At 45.3% G+C, this 13,337-nt stretch overlaps 1 protein-coding gene across 2 annotated transcripts in view; it reads right to left on the reverse strand.

Annotated features, from left to right (window-relative positions):
• Zdhhc14 (zinc finger, DHHC-type containing 14) overlaps positions 1 to 13,337 on the reverse strand; it is a 275,437-nt gene that overhangs the window by 9,853 nt on the left and 252,247 nt on the right. For both annotated transcript variants that reach the window (XM_005390535.2, XM_005390534.2), the window contains exon 8: positions 9,864 to 9,966. In XM_005390535.2, coding sequence (XP_005390592.1) covers positions 9,864 to 9,966 — 103 coding nt within the window. The remainder of the gene's footprint in view (positions 1 to 9,863; positions 9,967 to 13,337) is intronic.

Below are 13,337 nucleotides of genomic sequence, written 5' to 3' on the forward strand. Positions count from 1 at the left end.
AGAGAGAGAGAGAGAGAGAGAGAGAGAGAGAGAGAGAGAGAGAGAGAAACATAAGAGAAGAAAGGAGAGAGAGGAGAGAGATTGAAGGAAAAGTACAGAGAGCCTCAGAGACATACTTGGGGCCAATATCAAATAGTCTAATTTGTATAACTGAGGTTCTAGGTAAAAACCTAGAATGAGATTGAGGAAGAATAAAACATAATGGCCCAAAGTATCACAATTTTATTAGAAGCAGTAACCTCAGACCTAAAGAAATTGAGTAAACTCTAAGCAGTGTAATAAAAGACATTACTCTTGGACCAGGTCAGTAATTCACTTGGATATTTATATACTTCCATGTGAATAAACTTTTTGCCTGATCTTCACTAGGTTAGTCTGAAAAGATGTAAGTGGTTTGGACTTGGGAAAGCAAGCAGAGAGAAAAAAAGGTTAATTTGTCCTTGCTCAGTACTGTCATTCGTAATAGAGAAGAGGTGAATAATATTTAACAGAAACTTGCAGGTTAAGTTGTAGGTCAGATTATGGAGATTTTACACAGTCAGTTCCACAGTCTTGTTTTGTGACTATGACAAATTAGTCATTCTTTTGCAGAGAAAGCCCGTATGGTGTGACTTCTTCAGCTCTGAGAGAAGCTTTCACGCATTACTTTCCACAGGAAGCCCTCGGGCTGGGGAGAACAGTGACTCACAAGAGCACTTTTCATGGATTTAGACTGCTCAGGATGAAATTGCAACTCTTCTGCTGTTTAGCAATGTCACGTACTTAACATCCTTGAGTCTCAGTCTCCTCAAAGGGTCATTTATAACACCCACATCCGATGGTTTTATCAACATTAAATAAGATAATGTATGTAAAGCATTTAGGCCTGCATTGGGCACATTGCAGTCAACCTAAATCTCTTTCTCTGTCTACCTCTTCCCTGCCCATTTAATGAATATTTACTGAGATCAATTATTATGGGAACTATTTTAATGCTGGGGACATATTTCTGAACAAATGGCATTGAAAAATTCAATTATTATTATTATTGTTATTATATTATTAGTAAAGTCTGAAGTGTTTTTAATAAAGAGCAAAATATCCACCTACAACTGAAAAACATATATTTAAAAAATTTGGTTTAGTTTCCACTTTAAAGTAAGGGATTGGCAGCAGATCTCTTTCTATAAGTAGAATTTTTTTAGGAAGAGAGAGTGAGGATAATGGGCTATTGGGCCTGAAAGGACATGGGATAAAATCATACACAGTCAGATCTCTGTAAATGTTTCTTTACTGACACAGTATAGGGTAGAGTTAACAGCAGGGACTCTGGGGTCAAACTGCAAAGTTCTCCTTAAGCAACTTACTGAAGCTCCCTGTATCTTCATTTTAGTACTCTGTAATGTAGAGGTGATAGGAGTACTTCACTGGGTTGTGAAGGTTAGCTGGAGTTATCAATATAACAGTCCTAGACTATCACATGATGGATCACATGTTACTGTACTATGGGAAGTGGTAAACACGCTGTTTGTGGACACGATTCACTTAGAAAGAAGGGGGTGGGGTGAGAGAGTTCTGCTTAGTGCCACCCCTGCTGCACATAACTGAATCCTCCTTCTGTCGTCCCATTAGTGTGCAACTTACAGCACAGAAGCCCATAAAGAAAGAAGAAAATTGTAAAAAGGCTCATTCTGGGTGCATTAATGACCTACAAATGAATGGTAGAATGGAACATTTTCAGCATGGTGATAGAATAGAATAAGCTGTATAAATATCTGCCCAACTGGATAAGGACCTGCACTAGAAGGGATCCTTGAAGGCCAATGTTCAGCTGAAATCCAGTGGTGAAAACCTTTGTCCAGCATTGCTGGGAGATGCTGAACTCTTCCAACCTGATAGCCCTGAAGCCCCAGATGTTGGGCATTTCTCTTTTGGATCGAGTAAGATCTAAATCCCAAGCTTACCATATCATCCTAGTTCTAACCTTGTGGGGTCACAAAGAACCAATCTCATCCCTCTCTGAAGATATATTAATGTACTTGGAGCATTCCCATGAGTGGGTATGAGGCTTGCAACCAAAAAATTCCTTCCAGCTTTAAGCAGAGGAACCTGGGTTACTCATAGCAAAGACAGCCTGGTAGGATAAAAAGTGCAAGAGCTTCAAGTCAGTTAGACTTCCAAATTTGTCTATTTATGAGCAATTTACTTAATTTAAAACTGGTAATATTTCTGTGTAATCCTATGTGTGCTTGGGAATTCTTATGAAGTGAGAAAAGCCCAAGCTACAAATCATTTCTAAGATGTAATAAAATTTCCATGAATGCTAAATTTAACAATTAATGAGGTTGACATATTCATGAATCTCATAGACATTAAGCATTTATTAATTTTAATTTTGCCATTTTCATGTTTTTGATCTTATAATCTTTTTTTTCAGGTCTCAAAATTTTTGTACTGCCCGGAAAAGTGCATAGGCAACTGCCTACTGTATCTAATGGATAAACAACTGTGGCTTCTGTTGACCCGTGAATTAATTTAGCCCTTCCAAAGCCATTACTTCCTGAAACCATGTTGCCATGTCACTGCACCAAAGAAAACCCTCTAGTTCTAAGTTCCACTATCTGGAAAGATGGAGGTTTTTGCAGATGTGCAAAATTGTGGAATGGAAAGAATGAGGAAAAGAAGACAGGAGCAAATTAATATTTGTTCAAAATCTCCAGTGAGTGAATCCATGGAGGGAGAAATTTTCAACGACATTAACTGGACCTTTAACATGGTGATGGAAACATGAAATAGAGTCACAGTCAGTCTAACCCCGGTCCAAGGACGTGGATGTAATTATCCCATCCTTCATCTTACAGTTTATGAATTGAAGACTCTTGGTATTAAGTGACTTGTTCAAGACCACACAGCCCCAAGTGTCACAGCTGAATTTCTAATGTCATACCTTGCTCTCTGCCATTTCTTGCTGCATTAAGCTGCAAGCATCTTGCTGCATTAAACATCTAAATCTGTCCATTTGAAAAGCTTTCTCTTCATTTATCCCTCAGAATTACTCTTTTCTATTGTCCTAAGTAGTATTCAACTAGACCAAGAGACTTGATTGACTTAGTGAGGTAGAGTTGATAGCGGAGGATGGAAAGAAAGTTGGGAAAATATAATACGATGTTGATTAAAAAGTCTTCCAGTGTGTGAGAGAAACTCAGATTAATATCTTAGGTGACAAATATGAATAAATCTTATTTCTTTCTTCTCTTTAATGCCAGATTGAGTGATACTTCTAGGATAACTGATAAAACAAATTCACATTTCCACTTTTCAAAGTGAATTTCTATCAACCATATCATCTGCTATGGCTTGTGTCTAGACATCCCCCCAAAACCTCATGTGGTCATAGGTGTTGCTTGTCAGAGTTGACTGGATCTAGAGTGTGTGATGCTGAGATTGAATGTGTGATGCTGGAATCAAGGGTGTGGAATACTAAAGTAGTCTACTGATTGGTTTGGAATATTTCTGGGAGTGGATAATGGGAAGTTCTTCCCTGGCTGTTGGTGCCACCCATGCTAAGGGCAGGTAGCCTAGATACAATTCAAAGGACATAAAGAGAGCTGCTGTAGTTGCTTTTTGCTAGCTGGCTCACTACTTCACTGCTTCCTGCTTTGCTGCCCTCTGCCAGCCATGAACTGTTTCTCCTCTGCAATGCTTCTCTACCATGTCACCTTGCCTTGGAACCAGCCAACTATGGACTGAAATCTCTACAAACTGTGAGCCAAACAAACCTTTCCTCATGTAATTTTGGGTGTCAGTATTTTGTCTTAGCAATGAGAAAAGTACCTAAGATAACTTTTCATCTACACCAGAAAACAAACATTGCTTGAGCTTTCCATCCAGCTGCTTGCTGGGCATCTCTCCACCACTCCCAGATATCATGGGCACTGAATTCCGTATGCCAAACTGGCTCCCCCACTTACTTCTCCCTTGAACTGTCATTGCTGAGCTGAACAATCATCTCACTGAGCTAAAGGTTGGGAGGCCTCTCTGCTCCTCTCCCCGAGACTTCAAATCAGTTCAATTCTCAAACTCTGTTCTTGTTGCCTCTTTTCTGACCCCATCTCTGCTGTCTTGGAAGCCCCCTGGTCACTGTGCCTCTTGCGAGGGCCTCCTCTGTTCACCCTGGTGCCAGTCAGTACTGCCAAGTTTCCCTCTTACCCCACGTAGCCCCCATCCAGGCAGAAGCACCACAGCCAGCTTTATCCATCTCAGATGAAGGTATTCCTTGCTGTGTTGGGCTCTGCAGTGGCTCCCTACCACTTACTGAACAAAATGCAAGCTGGTTACTGATGCCAAGTTCCTTCACGCATTTCTTCTCCTGCCCTAGCTACCCCAGATCCTTGGTTCCCAATCCACACCCTCTTTACCCCTATCTTCCTTGCTCCTGCAAACACGAGACAGACTCACCCTAAATACACCTCTGCTTTTGTGTTTGCTGTGCTTGGAACTTCCCTCCTGCTATAGTTTGGGTCTTAAGTGTCTTCCAAAAGCCCATGTGTTAAAGATTTGGTCCCCAGGGTTGCACTATTAAGAGATGGTAAAACCATTAGGAACAGAGACCTAGTGGGAAGTCCTTAGGTCATTGAAGGTGTACCTTGAAGGGGATGATGGAGCTCCCAGGCCCCCTTCTCTTCTTTTCCTTCCTGGTTGTGAGGTAAACAGTTTGTTCCACCACACAATTTGACCATCACTACACCATCACTAGAGGCCTAACAGCAATGCACCTGCCTGATCATGCACTGAGAGTTCTAGAACCATGAGCCAAAACAAACCTTTCTCCTTATAAGTTAATTATCTCAGGTGTTTTATTATAGTGGCAGAAAACTGACCAATACACTTCACACCTTTGGTGGCTAACCCACTACTTATCTTTTAATATTTAACTCAGATATAATCTCCTCTAGGAGGATTTGCTTGACACCTAAGTGTGCTTTTTTGAGGTCTCACACCCACACCCCACTTTCTAGCACACATTTTGTTGAAATCCTCTCTATACCCTCTTTACTATGTTCCATGTGTCAGTTGAGCCAAATTGAAACAAAGGTTTTTAAGACAAAGATATTTTCTTGGTGTCAAAGCAAAAACAACAATAACAACAAACAAACAAAATAACAACTCAAAATCATTCCATGTAACCCAGACTTGGAGAATTTTAAGGTTCCAGCAGTGGTTTTCATTGCTGGTTGCCTAATAAAATCACTTCCAAGACCATAACATTCCAGTGCCTATGCCCCACCCTGGGATTCTGACTTAACTGGATTCAGATGTCCATATGGTGATTCTAATGAGCCTCCCAGAGTGCAGAGGGACACTGGGTGATACTAAGCTGTGTCCTCAGACTCCAGATGTAAGGGCATTTGACATCAACTCAAGGGCTTTTAAAATGGAAACATATCGTGTAGTGGAAAGCATGTAGTCCTTGTATCACTACCTTTCTGCCTTTGAGCAAGCTACTCGATATTCAATTTTCCTTCTTTTAATCTGTTTAATAATAAAACAATATTGATGTAAGACAGATGAGACATAGGCAATACATGAGAAAACTTGGATGAAATGAATAAATTCCTAGAAAGACACTGGTACTGAAACTGACCCAAAAAGAAATAGAAAATCTGAATAGACCTATAGCAAGCAGAGAGTAATTTAGAAATTCAAAAACTTCCTGTAGAAAAGCTCCAGACCAGAAGGCTTCCCTGGCAAATTCTTCCAAATCCTTAAAGAAGGATTAACACAAATTCTTCACAAACTCTTACAAAACAGAAATAGAACAAATACCCCTCAACTCATTCTATAAGGGTAATATTACCCTGATACTAGACAAAGACTTTATAAGGAAAGGAAACTACAGACAATATCTCCCAAGAATATGAATACAAAACTCCTCAATACGATACTAGCAAATGGAATCCAGCAACATACAAAAATGTGTATATATCACAAGCATGTGGGATCTATCCTCAAAATGCAAAAACTATGACATAAATAAGAAAAGCAATGAACAATCACACTCTTAGGGAAATTCCGGTGTGCACACCAGACGGCAGTACACCTTCGATCCTGTGGCAAGTGCTGGCTTACTTAGTTTTGAGTCTATGGAACAAGATGGGGTATGGGACTTTAAAATAGCTGAGGGTCACAGTTTGCCTTTTAGGAGGACCAGGGCTCTTTCTTGGGTAGGGACAGAGTTATCCTCCTGACGTATGTGTTGAGCTGCAAAGATCAGAGAGTCACAGATGGTTTAGAGCTGGCAGAAGCTTTATACACAAACTAACCCCAGCTCCTCTTTTGCAGAAGGACACTGAGGGCCAGAGAAGCAGAGTGACTTGATACTTGGAGCCTGGTTTCCATCCCCAGCTCTTGACTTCACTCTAATCATGTCCATGTTGTCCAGTTGTTCAGAGAAAATACAATTGTTCTGGCTGATCTTGCCACTCACGGACATCAAAAATATAATAGTTAATACTTATACAGAAATTATCTTGTGGTAGGCAAGGCTTGAAGTGTTACACTTGTATTAACTCACTTGTTTCTCATGGAAAGCCTATTAGGCAAGTATGTCAATGTTCCCAATTATGGATGAAAACACTGAGGCAGAGAGGTTAAAAACTTGTCAAGGTCACTCATCTAGGAAGTGGCAGTAGTCTGATTTGTGTACTATTGGTCCCTGTCCCTTTTTTTCTGTTTTAGGAGAGGGCTAACTAAGGAAGGCAATTTAGAGCTGACTGCTGGCTGCTTCTACAGTGCTTTCCATGTCTCTGTGCAGCTTTTGTCACTGGCTGGGACATTCAGAGTTGGGGACCTGATTTTACAAGGCTGTGATATTATTGAATCTGGAGCAGTCCTCACAGATGTACAACTCCCAGGATGTTCAGATTTCTGAAAGTTTTGTCTCTGGCAAGGAGAAGGTAGACCATGGTGCTCACTGACAGAAGGCTTCTTTATTTGGGGTCCATGGGCTTTTGGGACAGAGCCTGATCCTGACCTTACATGCAGAGTGCACAGGGGAGCAGACTGCGAGTCTTGCTGTCTGGTATGGTTCCTGTGGGGGACCTGGTCTTGCTTGTTCTTTTCCACTCATGGAGTTTTCTAAGCCTTTTTCAAGAAGCTCCTCAGGGAGATCTGAGGTCAGAGTGGAGGAAGTTTTCTGGGTACGTGGGTGTTGAGGAGGCTGTGGCAGGCGTGCTGTGCACCTATGCTCAGGTATGCAAATGTGGGGGTATAGTGTGAGTGCCCTGTCAGTCTGGGCAGGTGTCCTAGGGCCACAGGTTCTCCTTTAGGCCCCATCGGGACTCACAGCACCATTGGCCCCTGGGTCAGCTCTGATCAGGCTCCACGTCAGGGTCCAGGGCCCTTCCCCAGCCCCTTCCCTTTTCTGCCTGGCACTCTGTGGCTGAATGTCACACATGGCTCTCTCCCTAGTGGCCCACATCTCTCCTCACCTCCAGCTGCAGCAGAGAATGGAGGGAAAGGAGTTTGGGTTTTTATGTCCTTGACTTCATGCTTCCTGGAGAAGCACCTATGTACATAGGTGAGCAGATACCTTAGAACAGACCTGTACACTGAATGGAGCTTCAAGAGACTGGCAACTGCAGCTGGTTCACTATCACATGCTGCCTCTTTGCCTTCACAAGGTTCTCTTCACAGTGTGATGGGATCCAAGCCTTGGGCCACCAGGGCACTGGCTCTTTGGGAGGTGGCTTTCCCATTGGAATAGTAACTTCACCTTAGCCATTTCTGTCATGCCAGCACCCTCAGTGGCTTGGCCTTAACCAGAGTCACCATGCAGCTCTAGGCTGGACGCTAGTGGTAATTTGGTGAATCCTACTATCACAGAGGCATATAGTAGGCATTAAATCAATGTTTGTTGAGTGAACGAATTATGTCCCATCCCATCTTAACCTGAAGTAGCTTGCTGATGACAGCATCTACAAGGTGGCTTTTGCTTATCTTTTAAATGTACAGAATGTGCAGAACACAAGTGGGCTTGGTGCCGGGGTAGTTGCAGAGTAAGACTAGCAAGTCCATTGGTGTCAACACAGCCTGTTGCCACCAGTGGTCTTCTCCAATGAAGGTTTATAATGCTTCCTTCAGTATCTGTTAATATGTTGGCCCCTAGCTGTGTACCCCTTGAGGATGTGTGTGTATGTGTGGGAGGCGTTTGTACCTTGTTAACCTCATAGCCCAGGCGTTTAGTCTACTCCTTAGCACACAGCAGAAGCCCGCAGAGTTGCTGGACAAATGGGAGGTGTCATGTGTGTACAACATCAGAGCTGTGATCAGGGTACACCCCAGTCAGAATTTGGGGAACTGTTGGTCCAGGGCCTTCCCTGTGCTCCTGCAGATAGCTGAGGTGGGCTTCTGAGCACGACAGACTTGCCTGTAATGCTCGTGTACTTGTAAGAACACAGTGTATGAAGTGACTACAGGGTCAGAGTCATTAGACAGACTTTAGTTTTCAATTAGTGGCTGTGTTCCCTGGGGTCAGTGATCAATATCTCCCAGCTTGAAAAAGAGTGGGCAATAATGTCTCACTGTTGGTTTAGGATTAAGTGGGATATGGACCATCAAGCACCTTGAACATAGCTGATGCTCAGTAGATCCCATTCCCTTTCTGTGAGCCTGTCTGTCATTCTCATTTTCTTCCTGTAAAAGTGTGGGGCCAGTGACCTTCATTCAGGTCACTTGTGTGGGTGTATGTGTATAGAACAAGCAGTTCCTTTCCCTCACGGAGGGGAGTGACAAGGACTGTGATGTATACATACTTGCTTTAAAAGGAGATTCAGTACTAGCAAAGGGAAGCAAAGCAACACAAGGCACAAACACTAGCAGCAAAGGAGCCCCAGCATCCTTCTGCTCGGGGCTGGGGCCAGGAGGGTGACTCAGAAGGAAAGCCTTTCCTCAGCTCCGGCTCTTAGAGACAGGCTGGAGGCTGCTGACCTTCACTTAGCAGTTTTCTTACACAGAATCAAGCTGCTCTAGGGGCTACCACCCCTAGTCTTCCCCTAAGTCAACTCCTTGATCTACACTGCATGGAAACTGAATGGCTGATTTGGTTCTACAAACAGTGCTAGGGGTAGGGGGCATGGAATTGAGTCCTTTGCAGAAATATGGAATTTCTTTAGCAAAATAAAGAGAGCCGCTGCCTTCCAGACACGTAAGGCATTTAAGGCACTGAGAGTCAGAACCCGGCATGCTGTGATTACAGGTGACCCTGGAGAGACTCCTGTCCCCTACCCCACCTCCCTTGCAAACCAGAAGCAAAGCCCATTCCTTGCTACAGTATATATATATATAAAATGTGTGCACACAAAGGACTTTTTTTGCTGTGGATGCAGGAGCATATGGCTGGGTTATTCACACTAAGGGATCTAAGATTTGGGCTGAAAGTAGGCCAATTTGTAGGGTAGTACTATCCACCGTACACTTCACAAAGTGTGTGTGTAGGGGGATGGTCGGTACCAATCAGTACTGAGGATTGGTGCCACAGATGGCACAGGAAACAGACTATCAGGCAACCTGGCCCTGGAGGGACAGCTGAGTCCTGCCCCTCAGTGACACCTGATTCCCACCAGTGCGCCACGTGCTGTTGAGCAGAGGTCTTGTGCAGGCACTTTCCTCATATGACATGACTCCACCCAGGCTCAGTGGCCATGGCCCTTCACTGGACATTGCCTCAGTTTGCCATTTCACTTTCCTTGGGCAAGCCCATTAAGTCACAGAGGAGTCCCAGCAGACCCTCCTGTTCAGGTGCAGGGTTGTTACTGGGTTAGTGAATGCGTAAGTGGAAGAGAAGCGCTCACAGGGAGCGGCAGCCTGGCACCAGGTGCCCTTACCATGTCGCTCTGTGACTGCATAGCCCCGTACATGGTGATCCCATTGGAGGGTGCTGCTGGCTGTGGGGTGTCAGGCTGGATGTACCCTCTTCTGTCAATCAGGCTGTAGGAGAGAAAAAGGGAGGAGAGAGTGAAGGGAAAAAAAACAAAGATGACAGTGACATGATTTAAATATCCAGGTCTGGACTCCTTTTTTTTGTGATGGCCTCATTTCTGGTGTCACAGAATGCACTTTACTCATTTCCACATAAAACCAGTGACCAAATTCTGCCCCTCCTCCTTTAAAAGGCCAATGGCAGTGGTTGCCTCCTCACCAGGCTGAAGACTTGTCACCTGCTGCAGTCCACTGCGTCTCCGTACTTGTACCCCATTGGTTGATTTCACCTTACGCTGCCACAGTTTGTCCTCGGCTTTCCTCTCCAGCCTTAACTCCAGTTTCTCTGTATGCTCATTCAGCAAACACGTTCTGAGCAACTGCCACGTGCCGATGCTCATGGGAGACCAGAGCCACAGCTACTCCCTGCATGTGCTCTGCCCTGTGTCATCTCTATGTTTCTGTTTAAGCCTTTTTTCCTGCCCAAAGTCATGTTCCATCTCACTCCACTGTCCACTGTCCACTGTCCACTGGTGTTGGCCCAAAGGAGAACATTATTGGTTGAATTATGCAAAAAGATACGTTGAAGCCTCAACCCTAGTATCTCTGAACGTGACCTTATTTGGAAATAGGGTCTTTGCAGATGCATCTGAGTTCTACTTGACTGGGGACAGTCTGAATCCAATGTGGCTGGTGTCCTTATAAGAAAAGACAAAGATACAGGGAAGACAATGCTATGTGATGGAACAGAGGCACAAAGGGAGGAGCCCACGTGACAAACAGGCAGATGGAAATGATGTATCTATAAGCCAAGGAAGACTGAGAATACCAAACAGCCAGCAGGAGCTGGGAAGAGAAAGGACAGAAGGAAGGGCCCCTTTTCCTTTGCTAACACCTTGAATTCAGACTTCCGGTCTCCAAACCTGAGAGAATACACTTCTGTTGTTTTGAGTCCCCTGCCTCCAATTTCTGGCACTTTATTATGGTGTACTCAAAAGGTGCTATAGGACTCAGTCCAAGAAGGTATAGAGGCCTATGTAGGGCAGAGGGCTGCAGGTGAGGGGTGAGGGGGCAGGAGTAAGTGACCACCAGGAGCATAAGCCTGTCCTGTGTCAGGGGAGCTACAAGTGGAGGTTCTCAGAAGAACCCCCAGGAGAGCACTAGACAGCCTCAAAGACCCCCGGCTTAGACATAGGACCCTGTGCTGAGTGCCAGTCCCTGAGACTGGCCTCCCTTTCCCACTGTGAGTTCCCTCCCCACTGGGGGCGTGCTGGAGGAGTGGGACTGGCTAGGGGGGCACTCAAGAGGAGCAGGGACCCTGTGACTTCCAATGGGGTAGGGTGAAGGGGTGGAAAGTACTTACTGTACTTCTGGTGAACTTGGGTTAGGAGTTATTCATTGACATGCTGCTTTTTTGGAGGAAATGAAAGTGAGTCCTCCCCACTTCCCTGTTTAAGTGACAGAGAAATTAAGGGATTTGCAGGGGGTTTCATCCAGGCAGAAAAAGAACTGGGTCACCAAGACAGTTTGCAGGGACAGCAGGCAGACATGGCCACACCTGACTGTGTCCAGCCTGTTTGGTGCAGCAGCTACACACCCAGGACTGACTCCGGGTGCAGCACTAAGAGGCTGTGCCCCTTATTGCCCCCTGGTCCTTTCCTGGATGCAAGCCGTCCACGTAAGTCTCTGCTCTCTCACCTCACCTCTCTCCTGTCCCTGCCCCTCCTTGCTCCCTTCACTCCTGCAAACAAAATTATCTGTTCTTCCTTCCCCAGGGGCCTTTGCACATGTGATACCCTCTGTTTGTCAAAATGCTCCTTCCCCCAATTCCTGCTAATTCTTGAGGATGTAGATCAACCTTGGTCTCTCTCCCAGGCATGGACCTGTCACTGCACCATTGCCTTATTGACTGTCCATGTGGCCCATAGCTGGCCCATGTGGCCCCACTCCTGGGCACCAGGAGCACTGAACATAGCATGTGCCCAGGAAGTAGCAGCCAGCGGAGTTCGTATCACTGGCTTGACCCACGTAAACAGGCCCAAGGAGGGCTCAACATGGGCTGGTTCTTGGGACTTTCTCTTTTCTCATCGCCTGCTCCTTCTGTTGGATATACACGAGGACTCCCCTTTTCCACACCTGGCCACCCTCAGCAGCTGCCACCCACCTTTGTGACAATGTGCTGGTATCAGGATGTGGGTCTTTGTATCCCTGGCACACAGGCTGTCAGTATGACACAGAGACACACTTGCTCACAAGCACATTGTGTTTTTAACACACTGGAGGCAACCTTAGCACACAGTTCTGGGCATGTGGGGGACACTAGTCAGCAGGTTGGCCTGGCAGAGGCACCCCAGGAAGATCCTGTGCCACTCAAGGGCACTGAGGTTGGGTGAGGCAGACAGAGGGAGGAGAAAGCAAGAAGGTGACGGGATCGAGAAGCAGAGAGGAACTTCTCCCCTCTCATACCTGCCTGGGGAGAGCCTTTGGAGACTGTGAGCATGGTGAGGGGAGCCTAGCCCTTTTCCTATGAATACTCCAAAGTGTGTTAAAATAATTCACTAGGAGGCCATGGGGCTGAGGCCACTCCAGCACCTGGAGTCTCTACATAAGCAAATGGAAGCCCAGCTCTGTGTCACGGACCTTACCCAGCCAGGAACCACAAACTAACCTCTAACCAGGGACTGTGCACTGCAGTGACCCAAACGAGGCAGCGGCTCACTTTAGTCAGTTGGTTATTTCCTTTCTTTGCTTCCCTTCACCCTGCACAAACCTCCTTGTGCTCCTTCTGTGCAACCCCAAACCATGTATGGACTGGAGCTGCCTGATTCATGAATCATTACCTGCTCAAATGGACTCTAATATTTTGATGTGCTTTAGTTTCCTTTTTAAGAAATGATTTAAGCAGTTCCAAGGGGAAGGCCAGCCTCGAGAAGTGCTCCACTCAAAGGATTTTAGAGAGAATACGGCCCAAACTGAGTCCAAACAGCACATTTAATCCAGTTGTGAGAGGAATTATTTTGATTGTGGCAAGATTTGACCTGTGAATGTATAAAGCAGTGCCATATTGCAAACCTAGGACCCAGGAAGAAGGAAAGCGATTTGGGCAGAGTTTGAGAGTTTTTAGCTTTTTCCCTGGACTCCAGTGTGTATTTCAGATAAGGAGAAGCGGCTCTGTTCTTCACCGTAACTCTCCTCCAGGTGCCCCCCTCCACTCCTATGGCATTTCCCCAGTCTTCAAAAACATACCAACAGGAAACAATGTCAAAGGGGGGAATCAAGCACTTTCTGAGAGCCCAAGGAGCCTGGAGAAGGAGCCTCGGTGTGTCTAGGGCTCACTTCACGCGGAGCTGGTACCCACCATGCAGGGCTGATACCTGCGA

The sequence above is a fragment of the Chinchilla lanigera genome, unplaced genomic scaffold (genome assembly GCF_000276665.1).
Source record: "Chinchilla lanigera isolate Chin_1 unplaced genomic scaffold, ChiLan1.0 scaffold00038, whole genome shotgun sequence".
NCBI lineage: Eukaryota > Metazoa > Chordata > Mammalia > Rodentia > Chinchillidae > Chinchilla > Chinchilla lanigera.